This window comes from Sardina pilchardus, chromosome 8 (assembly GCF_963854185.1).
Source record: "Sardina pilchardus chromosome 8, fSarPil1.1, whole genome shotgun sequence".
NCBI classification, from domain to species: domain Eukaryota; kingdom Metazoa; phylum Chordata; class Actinopteri; order Clupeiformes; family Clupeidae; genus Sardina; species Sardina pilchardus.
Window position 1 is genome coordinate 34,598,373 of NC_085001.1, and position 12,710 is coordinate 34,611,082.

General features: G+C 42.2%; 1 protein-coding gene across 1 annotated transcript in view; it reads left to right on the forward strand.

Annotated features, from left to right (window-relative positions):
• Positions 1-12,710, forward strand: part of svopa (SV2 related protein a) — a 41,413-nt gene that overhangs the window by 12,778 nt on the left and 15,925 nt on the right. Inside the window, exons 8-9 of the mRNA XM_062543758.1 lie at positions 6,182-6,307; positions 12,192-12,320. Of these exons, the coding sequence (XP_062399742.1) occupies positions 6,182-6,307; positions 12,192-12,320 (255 nt within the window). The remainder of the gene's footprint in view (positions 1-6,181; positions 6,308-12,191; positions 12,321-12,710) is intronic.

Here is a 12,710-nt window from a genome sequence, read left to right on the forward strand (position 1 = left end):
AAGACAACACAACACAATTAGAGAAACCTCAGCCCCGAAGTGCACAACACAACGGCAAATCACACAACACAACACAAAAAGAGACAACACAACACAAAAAGAGAAAACACAACGGCAAATCACACAACACAACACAAAAAGAGACAACACAACACAAATAAGACAACACAACACAATTAGAGAAACCTCGGCCCCGAAGTGCACAACACAACGGCAAATCACACAACACAACACAAAAAGAGACAACACAACACAATTAAGACACAACACAACGGAAGAGGTAGGTACCTTCGGGCCACATGAATCGTCGCTGGGACACGTACGTACAGCCCGCAGAAAATAGCATGCTGGGTCTTCACATGTCCATAAGAACCCACAGTAATGGAATATCCACGTTGTGTTTTATTCATAATATGTTTGGTGTATAATCCAACTCATACAAAAGCAACAAGTTCGAAACAAATCATCAGAAATCAGGAAGTAGCCTAAAACAGCTTGTAACTCTGTCACCGGTCACCGTTCTAGATACCGTCATATACCATATATGGTAATTTTTGTGAGATCCCCCTAGTTACCGTGGTAGCTACCCCACATCAAAGCGATGGCTTTGCCCCACATGTCTTTCTGCGACGAGATATTCAAAACCGGAGGAGATTGGGCAAGAGAGCTGTCAATCAGGCTCCCCAGCTTTGAATGATGACAGCACTAGTCAGCCACATGCCTCGTCATTGAAAACCGGATAATGTTGAAGCCAAGGGGTAGACGATTTCAGTGATATGCGACTTTACTTTATAAACCCTAGTAAAGTCCCCGTAACATTCATTAAAAGATTTAAAGAGACATGCAGGCTGAAATAATTCGAAGATTTAATGGTGCATAGGCTACTGACAATAAAACTCTTACACAGGGGGATCTCACAAAAATTACCATATATGGTATATGACGGTAGCCTATCTAGAACGGTGATGTGTGACAGAGTTACAAGCTGTTTTAGGCTACTTCCTGATTTCTGATGATTTGTTTCGAACTTGTTGCTTTTGTATGAGTTGGATTATACACCAAACATATTATGAATAAAACACAACGTGGATATTTCATTACTGTGGGTTCTTATGGACATGTGAAGACCCAGCATGCTATTTTCTGCGGGCTGTACGTACGTGTCCCAGCGACGATTCATGTGGCCCGAAGGTACCTACCTCTTCCGTTGTGTTGTGTCTTAATTGTGTTGTGTTGTCTCTTTTTGTGTTGTGTTGTGTGATTTGCCGTTGTGTTGTGCACTTCGGGGCCGAGGTTTCTCTAATTGTGTTGTGTTGTCTTATTTGTGTTGTGTTGTCTCTTTTTGTGTTGTGTTGTGTGATTTGCCGTTGTGTTGTGCACTTCGGGGCTGAGGTTTCTCTAATTGTGTTGTGTTGTCTTATTTGTGTTGTGTTGTCTCTTTTTGTGTTGTGTTGTGTGATTTGCCATTGTGTTTTCTCTTTTTGTGTTGTGTTGTCTCTTTTTGTGTTGTGTTGTGTGATTTGCTGTTGTGTTGTGCACTTCGGGGCCATGTTTTCTCTTTTTGTGTTGTGTTGTCTCTTTTTGTGTTGTGTTGTGTGATTTGCCGTTGTGTTGTGCACTTTGAGGCCGTTTTTTCTCTTCTTTGTGTTGTGTTGTCTCTTTTTGTGTTGTGTTGTGCACTTTGGGGCTGTGATTTCTCTCTTTGTGTTGTGTTGTCTTATTTGTGTTGTGTTTTGCACTTCAGGGCCACCGTAGTTTTCACAATTGACGGCTAAATTTCCAAAGTCAGACAGAAATCATGGGAGTGTGCTCCCATGCGTGCTCCCATGAACTACAGTAGGTTGTTTAGGTGCCAATCTTAGCTATATCAAACATGTTTGATATTATTGCAGGTCTTTTTAGTTATGGCTCATGCAAATAGTGACTTGAACATTAAAAACCAATAGTGACCTCGCACCAAACAGGAAGGGACAAAGTAGGCCACCGCTGTAGCCTATATGATTATTACATTGCATGTCAATGCAATGTACTGTTATCACTGTTCTTCTTAATATAGTTATTCTTCTTCCGACCAAAATCAACGATCAAAGGCTCTAAAACTACTGAACCGTTTGACGTCATTCAAGCACTCCTGCAAAGGTCTTGAAACGGAGATTTGTAAAATGTATTTTTCACATTTGTGAACTTTATACTTTTTTTGATATTTACGATAAAAGAGTTCAAAAATCCCATAGACTTAACGTTGAGACGCTTTGGCGGCAGAAATGGATTGTTACGTAGTGCTCATTAAGCTACAGCTGTAGCAAAGAATCCTTCATTAGCCATCTGCTCCACTTTAACCCTCTCTGGCTGTAAACACTAGTGACTAGAAGAAGCAATCTAACGTTGATACCATGCCACGGAACGTTATCGTCTTCGTCTTGTCTCCTGCAGTAGCCCACTCCTATCTTGCTTCGTTACAGTAACCGGTTAGCTCTAGGTGACGTTGTGTGGGAACACCTACAGTAATAGTTAGACCAGTTTAGACAATCAATAGCTAACGACAATCAAATTTAACGTTAGCTTCTAGCCGCGCCAGTCTTAACTCAGCGTCCAACCTGATAGACATGCCAGTTCCATTTAGGTTTAAGCCTTCTTCTCAGTCGTTTGTACAGTACAAGCTACATTGTTATCATTCTCATCATTGCCATCATGTTTGTTGTTAGCAATCTAGCTATGTTATATTTGCTATATCATTTCCTCAGCCTACCTGTTGCTGCATAGCATCATTCGTTTCACTGTAGGTGAACTTCAGCGCTTGCAACTCGTTTGAAGTTGGCAACTTTATTTCAATCTATTATTTTAATAAATGAAGAGTTATTTTCCAAAATACTATCCACAATTTTAATGCATTTTCATGAATCACTTTTTAAATGTGGGTTTCCAAGTAATTTCAGTGGAACTGTAATTGGGTTGTTATTCATCTATTCTTATTGTGTCATACAGTAGGCTAGGCTATGTTGTCTTTTTAACTAATACAATGTTTTACACAGCAACCTTTTTACATTTACATGCAATGGTAATTCCTTCCATGGAATTACATTTTCTAGTTTGTTATGTAATTTCTTATAAATGATTAGTCAACTATTCTATGTCACAGAACAGTGGCGTCGTTAGACCTGGGCATTGGGGGCTATAGCCCCAGATATCTGTACCTTAAAAAATTATGAAAATCACCCCAATTTTTTTTCAGGTTCGAATTGAATGCCACGGTCTGCAGCCACTAGCCTGACGTGATTTGCTGTCTAGATTTCTAGGCTAAGCAGTCACAACTGCAATATTGTTACTAATGCTGACCTGGCGTTCCTTATGGAGTCGGAATAAATTGTTGCAAATGCAACATTAGTGTTCTATTTCCCCCCCCTCTGTCGGACTGACTGTTAGCTATTAGCCAGTCTCTGTAACTCGCTAACTTCAGTTCATAGTCATAGACAGTTCATTTGGATAACAAGACAAACTTACTCGCGTAACCTACCGGCTCTGTAGGATAGATTATCGAAACACGTTCTGCACAAGCATACGTTTTCCATGAACTTGTTCCATTACAGTCTAGTAGCCTACAGCAGTCAACAGGCTTTTAGGATACGTGTAGGCTACCTTTTTGTTCATTTGATTTTCTGTTATCAAAAAGCGGATTTGAAGACCTTTACCTAAAAGAGTACTTCCCAGAGAAAAATAAAACTAAAATATTTTAGCATTTTGTGGAAAAAATAATCCAATATACAAGAAAGGTTTGAATTTTAATATTGTAAATTTCAATTAGTCGTTATTCCTTTTATGTCAAGTTAAACAAAAATGAAAACCCAGGCACGCGAGGCCACTACGCACCCCACGTTCACTCACTACCATATGCTGGCAGCAAAATGTTTGCCATGCCCAAATGGATAATTGCTACTTATGTTCATCAAAGGGAACAAGTTGGTATTGTTGAAGGAGAGTGATCTGCACATAGAAAAAAACGCCAGAACATTCTAAGCTTCTCATGATGATCGATATGATCGATATGTAATTTATGTCCCAGGTGCGCTGCGTGCACCCTCGAAGAAATAGGGGAAATGTCACTGAAAGGACGATCGACATCATGCATTTATTAGGCTGTGTTGGAGGCTAAGGGCGTATTCACACCAGGAAGGTCCGTTAGTTCACTTACTTGGTCCGGACCAATGTTTTTTTCTTTTTTTCTTTTTTAGTGCGGTTCGCTTTCACACCGTGATAAATTGCAACCGGACCAGAATTTATAAACAAAAGCACATGTGCTAAGGTCGTTCAACCATTGGCTGGTAAACGTGTAGGTGGGGTGAAGAATAGGAAGCCAAAGTCAAAGTTGGCCCACGTAAATACTACTTTACGTGCGTACTGTACTCGTTATTATCCTAGCAATATAGTTTACAGTTACAGCTTTGCAGAAGTGCTTGAGCGTCAAGACCGTTTGATGCAAGTTTAACAATATCATGCTCGTAATTTTGCATCGACGAAGACGTGCAACAAAACAGCTGAGAAGAGCTCTCATGTGTGTCCAACATGCTAACAGCAGGCCTACGGAAGACGGAACGGGTAGGAGATGCAAAATCAAATTATTGTTGGCAAAAAAGCGTTAGCCCACTGCTGCTTACAGCTGTTGTGCGTCACGGAGCTATCCTACATTTCCCATAACGCGCAAAAACTACGGGAGCTCGTCAAATCCAAAAAAGGTAGATTTCTGTAACTGGGTCGGATCGAGGTCGGTCTGCTTTCACACCATAAACGAACCGCACCAGGGTTCGATAGGAACCGCTCCGAGACCACCTCCTCAGCTGGGTCTCGGTCCGCTTGTTTGGTCCGCACTAGAGTTCGAGTGATTGTATTCACACCAGTCAAAAAGGTCCGAACCAAGCAAGAAACGAACTTGAGTTCGTTTTAATCGAACTAAACAAGGCAGGTGTGAATACCCCCTAAGCAACAGTTTAAACTGCAATATCATAGTCTGTGACTTAAAAACGCTATGACTGTGAGAGGGTCTTAGACTAGTATCTCAAAAACCTGGTGTAAGGATGTCATTACATTCCTTAAAATCATAAAGTCAAAGTCTTATTGTCAAATAAAGCCTAAAGCCCTCCTTACAATGACAGACTTTGCATAGATTTGGAAAAGATTTTTGAACGACTACAGTCTCAGACCCTCTCATATCTAAAGACAAGTTGTAGAGTTTTAAGTCACAAACTAGTCTCAGAGTGATTTTGCAAAGACTTGTGATAATACCAAACATGTTTGATATTGTCGTTACGGCAAAACTAAAAAAGACTGCATTAAACGATTGACCGGAGCGCGCTGCGATTCCAGTGCAAAACCCATGATTTCCAGGCATCCCAACCTGCAAAAAGTCATTTCAGGGAGGTATCCTACCAACCCAACCCCCCGCAAAAAAAAAAAAAAAAAAAAAAGACAAGGCAATAATACAGGCTATAGCCCAATGCACTTCTAATCATGTAAGAATTATACTATTATTCTATACTATTAATGTAAACGGCTTTTATTCTTATTCCATTGCAACTTTAAACAGGTATAAGGAGTTTGTTGTTTTCATGTAGCCCTGGCAACTAGCCGGCCTGAATAATATGCACTTGAAATGAAACCTATTGATACGGTTCGAGAGAAGAGATATAATCCCGCCCACACTTGAAATTGATTGGTTGACTTACCGAAACATGCCAATCAGGATGCTTCATGAGACACTCACGCACACTATCACAGACATGAACAGTCTCTCGCTCTGCCTCTCTGTCGTGTGCGCGGTTTTGAGCACAGTCTGTGTCGTGTGTGCGCGATCTTGCCCGCTCGCTCTAGATTCCGGGAGATTTTAAGTAATTCGCGGGCATCAGTGAGTCGCTATTAATATGCGGGAGACTCCCGGAACTTCCGGGAGACTTGGGATGTCTGGATTTCTGTCCGATTTTGGAGATGTAGTCGCTGACTGTGAACTGTGACTGTGAAATCAAAATCATACAATGTAAAGCAGCCTTAAGTCAACATGATCTCACGAGGTATGTCTCTTAAATACTAAACACAATACCAACTAGATTTATTTAAGATTAATAACACTTGGTTATATGGTTTAGTACCATCATATTGTATGACTCACTGACATAGTCTCTCTGATTTGTAGATATTCTGGGCACTTGGTACTGTGTTTGAGGTACTGCTAGCCATCATGGTTATGCCAACCCTGGGCTGGCGCTGGTTGCTTGCACTCTCCACACTTCCTCTCTTGATCTTTGCTGTCCTCTGCTTTGTAAGTATATATGCATTTGAAATATGTAAATATATTACATATTATATATCAAACACTGACATTATACATTTGTATCAGAAGAAATATTGGGATGGTGATTTAAATGCATGATCAATATGGTGCTAAAATGCAGACTCAATGTCAGCTCAATGTTTAGCCTCCAAACATGGATGAAAGAACAGGAAATAAGCAACACCACATCATTTGAGCACGATCACAAGAACACGGAAGTGTCTGAGGTACATAACACAAAACACGGCATGGGTGAAATCAATGAACCAATAATCAAGAACAACAAAACCAGGAAGTGAAAAAAGACACTCATTTTAAGGGGAAATCCAGCGACTTGTCACATAGATCTCCGTTTCTCAAGGTCACTGAGTGCTGTCGAGTAAGAAAAAAAAAGGAAATAATTGGTTTGACCTAGATCAAGTTGCCACAACCAGCAGTTAGAGGCAGCTATGGTGCTCATGGAGGTATTATAACTGGAGAGCGTGACTAAGTCCCGCCCTCCATACAAATGAATGGCCGATGCTAGGCTGAACACTGGAGCTCCGATCCAGCGCCAGTCGGCTCTGACCATGCGCAAAGATCCAAAGCTGGAAATTACGCATGGACCTACATTGATTTCTATTGGACATTCTGTAAAAAGAGTCATCCTCCAGTTCAGAGGGTGGCGGTAATGCACATACCTTGCTTGCCACGTAACAACAAGCAGAAGAAGTTGCTCGGGAACGCACACCTGAGTCGAGTGGAGTGTCGCACGGAGTAATGATTGGCTGTAGGTACCCGTCCACCAACATGTACGCGCATGAAAGCTCGTGCCCAACACGGATTTTCGTGCACGAAGCTGGTTCTAAATGCTCCATGAGGCGCCATACTTGAAAATGGCGCTTGCTAACTTGCCGAAGCTAATCTACACGGCCTTGACCCCCTGATGGTGCTACACTCGGGGGGCATGTTCATGAGTCCACATATTCATGTCCCCAGAGTGTAGCGTTGTAGTTGCCTAGCTGCTTTGGCTGTCGGCTGCTAGCCTGATTGCCATCGACTTTCAAAGCTCTGCGAGACTTTAGTCTGACCAAGAGCCTGTGCTCACCGGTTTCTCCAAGAGCATGGTTGACCGGCCTCCTTCAAGTGCCGATGTCAGAAAGGGGTTTGCCGAGTTTAAATTAATCACAACACTCTTTTCACTGCCTTGAACACGCCTCTACCCAGAGCCGTGGGAGCTGCTCAAAGTTGATTGGTTCTCGACCAAAGGGGGCACTTCCGCAGTTTTGCGGAATTCAGAAATCCTCCCCGATTAGCAGTTGGCCAGACCAGCGACAGCAACGCTGAAGGTGTTTCGTCACTGGGAGGGCGTGCCAGGCTAGTCGGCTGCAGCAACTCGAGCTAGGTAAAACCGATTGTTTTCGGGCTTTTTTCCCCGTACTGACAGTACTGTACTCGTGACCTTGAGAAATGGAGATTTATGTGAAAAATCACCGTATTTCTGTTGCATTACTGTGGTTACAGGAATCCCAGCTTATCTACATGCTGCCACATGTCCACATGATGCCTCTTACCACAGTGTTCTCTGGTCAAAAACTCACAACAAGGTGTATGGAAAATCCTTGAATTTGTGACCTAAGGGGGACTGCATCTCCACCTTGGCTGTTGCCCACTCTCAAGCCCTGCCAGTGAGTAAAGAACACAAGTGCATTTACCAGCCTTAACTACGGACTGGTAGCCTGGCAAGCCAAACTATACATTAAATGTATAGTCTGGAGTCGGACCATTCATAGAGCTGAAGCCTGTGGGTGGGATGAATCGTTGTCTTTCAAACTGCCTCTGCACGTAACAGGCCAGCACTTGTGACCAATCAGCGCTTAGTTACGTTGTTCTCTATGGTTGTTCTGCTATCGCGCAACTCTGTCGTCACCGTGCTAAGGCAGGCTCAATTACTTGGTACACACCGACTGGACCGACTGACTTGGTGTCGGACACAGGATTGCCTTAACGGTGTGACGCTAGACCTTCCTGCTAGGCAAAAAATATGTTTTGCCGCTAGGGTGCGTCTAGATTTCTAGGCTAGAGGAGCAATAGTGGCATAGTGTTTTTCAACAATTTATTTGTGGGCAACACCTTTATTTTTTTTTAGACTTTGCATAAGGATTTTACACTACCCCAGGTTCACTTCTTCAGATATCTACAGGCCCGCAGCTTTACCAGAGAACGCAACCCATTCCCACATCTTCCTGACAATGATTTGCTTGACAGAATACTTGAGCGTCATCCAACCCTTAAGGGCAACATTTCTTTTATATACAACATTATTCTGAATTTCAATATGCCTTCAACAGAGAAGACTAAATGTGCCTGGGAACAGGACCTTGGTGTTCAACTCTCAGTGCAGACCTGAGAAGATAGCCTAGATTTAATCCACACCTCGTCTCTGTGCCTTCGACACAATCTGGTCCAATTTAAGATACTACTCAGGCTTCATTTCTCTAGGGATTGGTTAGCTGCCATTTATCCAAACAGTGACCCACATCGCTTAGCTACTGGGCATATGTTCTGGTCATGCCCAGCACTGACAAATTTCTGGACCCAGATATTTGAGGCTTTTACACACATGTGTGGCAGGCTCATCCCACCAGATCATATCGCCGCTGTCTTTGGTGTTAAAGCTGGGAGGTTCAGATCTCCACGTCCCAAACATGTGGCATCGCATTTGCGTCACTTTTAGCTAGGAGACTTATTCTGCGGCAATGGAGGTCTGCTAATCCCCCATCTCTCCTTTGCTGGGTTAAAGAAGTCCTTGCTTCTCTACCCTTAGACAAACTAAGATACTCTAAGGGTAAATCCTAATAGATTTCATAACACCTGGAGTCCTTTTCTACAATTCATAGATAATCTGTCCATCTCTTGATAATCAATGGAACACTTGTCAGATGGACTGGAGGGGCAATGGGTGCAGTACAAGTACAATTGCATTATTTACAAATAGACATTCACTAACAAACTAATAGGTGTCTGTGACAGAGCGCAGTGCGTCTGTCACTGGCAAATGCGGCTTTCCCGCCGCAACGCAAACAATGACTTTTCTTAACTTCGGTGCGAACAAAGACTGCGCTATTAAATCATTAGCAATGTGAATGTTTGTTTGTGTACTGTTGTGGTGGCAGACCTGATGCATGTTAAGACTGTGGTTAAGTTATAGAAATATTGTTTAGAGTTATTTCATACAGGAGACTATGCCGTGTAGTGCACCGGGTTTAAAGCGTAAGCTATATTTACCGGCAAGGTAAGCGTTCTTTAAATGCGCATGTTTAACATCATTGCTTCCTAGTTGGGGAAAATAGATATGCTTGAACTGTAGGTATGCTTTGGTGTGAATGTGCTTGCCTGTTCTCGTTGCTTCAGTTACTTTCCTTGTGGCAGGGAACAAACTGGGGTGCTGGGCAAGGGAACCTTTTGTGTGCATATTTCGCGCCCGGATTTGGGAGCGCGTATGTGGGCAGGGGTGTTCAGAGAGGTAATTATATTTTGTGCGTAGTAATGTTTCTTATGGCATTGGAGATAAATAACATGAAAGTTTATTAGTAAGGTGTATTGCCTATGTCATGTGTGAACAGAAATGCTGTGTATCTCAGTTAATTGATTTATGTTAATTGAGTGGTTCAGGCCAGTGTTCTATATGGGGTCTGCATAGCTCAGACGGGAGAGATAGATTCCTCCTCAGGTGTGAGAGGTCCAGCTATAAAGACCTCTTGAGGTAGGCTATAGGTAGACTAGGGGGCACTGTCCCAGTTTTTGTTTTTCGTTTTGTATCAGTGTTTGTTTGTCTTTTCGCATCACCTGCCGGCAGTGTTGGGAAGGTTACTTTAGAAATGTAATGTGTTACAGTTACAAGTTACCCTGTTTAAAATATAATAGTAGTGTAACTATTTGAATTACTTTTTCTGAGTAACGTAAATAATTACTTTTGATTACATTTTGATTACTTTTCCGATTTTTTAATGATATACAGTATATACTGTAGTCCCCAAGTCCAAGCGAAGATTTCGGCCTTGGTCTACAGGCTGCCGAGCAGTTCTGTACAATCGCACAAGGCAGCAAGGGCATTCAATACTAGCCTGGCACGCCCTCCCAGTGACGCAACGCCTTCAGGCTTTTGCTGCTGGTCTGGTCAACTGCTCATTGAGAAGGATTTCTGAGTTCCCGAAATCTGCGGAACTGCCCCCTTTGTTCGAGAACCAATCAACTTTGAGCAGCTCCAACGGCTCTGGGTAGAGGCGTGTTCAAGGCAGAGGAAAGAGTGTTGTTATTGGTTTAAACTCGGCAATCCGCTTTCTGACATCTACCAGTAGCAAATCGAGGCACTTAAAGGAGGCGGGTCAACCAGCGCTGGCAAGAAACCGTGTTAGCACAGGCTGTTGGTCAGACTAAAGTCTCGCAGAGCCTTTGAAAGTCGATGGTAATCAGGCTAATTCAATACATGAATTAGCATCACATTTTTTGTGAGGATAATATAATAATAATCATAACACGTTTACAGGCAGGCATGTAGGCCTACGCTGATGGCTCTGTAGACGTGAGAGCCTATCAGAAGGTCCCGTATCAAACTATGGCTGTGGAGGGAAACAGTTCTTTTTACATACAATATTCTTTGCAAGGTTTTGCTGACAATATTGAGATGTAATTCAAATTGTAATTTTGAAAAATCTCAAAAGTACCTGTAATTGAATTACAAATGTTTCTACAGTAACTGTAATATATTACTGTTACATTTATTTTGCAATTAAATTACGTAACTCAATTACATGTAATGCGTTACTCCCCAACACTGCCTGCCGGCAGCTTACATACAGTATAATAAAGAAAATTCCTTTGTGGATAAAGACTGCTGCATTTGTCCATCATTCAGCTCTGACCAATCCACCCGCTCGGGCACGCATCGTTACAGTGTCTCTCAAAATTTTACTTTTTTGGGTGGGATCAGGGTTGTTGCTTATATAATTGTACTGTGAAAAGAGGTGTAATCACAGGTATCATGGTCAAAAATGTGCGAAATTGGAAGTGTGGGGTCATTATGACACCCTCTGAATGCGTACATTTAGTGACTGTACACTACGCACATGCATAGTACACATATATAAGATACAGTACATTCACAAACACACACACACAGACAGACATTCACAGTTACACACACACACACACACACAAGCACAGAGACACACACACACACACCAAAACACACAAACATGGGTTGATATGGCCCCTTAACCAACACACAAAAAAAGGTGGTCCTCCCAGGCCCTGCGGTTCTCGAGATTTTCACAGAAAACTGTGTCCGCCCTTTCAAGGGGTCCAGTCCGGCGGCGTACAATGGTTCCAAACAATGGTTCCGTGCTATCCTTGTGGGGCTACATGCCCACCAAGTTTAGTGCACCCCGGTCTTTCAGTGTCCAAGGAATCCTTGATGGAAAATCACTCATGCATACATAAATCAACTTTTTATATTCTATATGACCAGCACCTATATCTGAAGACAGATCTGCTTGTAGTTTTGCAAGCTAAGTCTAGATTTTTGCTTTCAAATGAATTGTAAATAAGGGGAAGGGCTGCTGTGGTGCAAGTGCCCATGGTTGGGGACCCAGGCTCGAAATCGACCTACGGTCATATCCCTATCCTCCCCATCTCTCTCTCTCTCTCTCCAACTCACTTCCTATCTTTCTTCACTGTCCTATCTGGCAAAAAGCTAAACATAAAGTTTTGCTAAACATTCCAGGTGGATTGCTGTCTACTTATTGTAAAAAAGTCACAGTTCAACAATGTTTGTCTCTATGTCAAATTTAAATAGAATATATTATGAGAATGTCACCTTTTCCCTTTCCAGTGGCTTCCTGAGAGTGCCCGTTATGACGTGCTGACGGGAAATCAGGAAAAAGCTCTTAGCACTTTGAAACGCATTGCTATGGAGAACAAAGTGCCCATGCCCTTAGGCAAGCTCATCGCTGCCAGACAGGTAACAGAGCATATGTCACATCTGCACATTAATGCCAGCATATTTCGATTTGTATAATACTTTATTGAATAATGACCTAATTATAAACACATGAAGACATGTAAATGATTAATAAATGCTGTATTGATACTCCTTAAGTAATTTGTGTATTTAACTATTTCAACTTTTAGTCAGTGTTAGTCTCATTGAAACCAGATCCTTCTCAGCTGAAAGTGGGTCTGGAGAAGGTTCTTTGACTGACAGCTTCCAGCAGGGGCATAACTATTGGTGCATTACACTCTTGCCAAATCATTTCAGGAGTGTAGCAATCTTGTAAATGAAGATTTTAAATGCAGTCGTTTACTCACTTTCAAAGAAATACACGTCCATGGTGGATTAGCGATTATATTT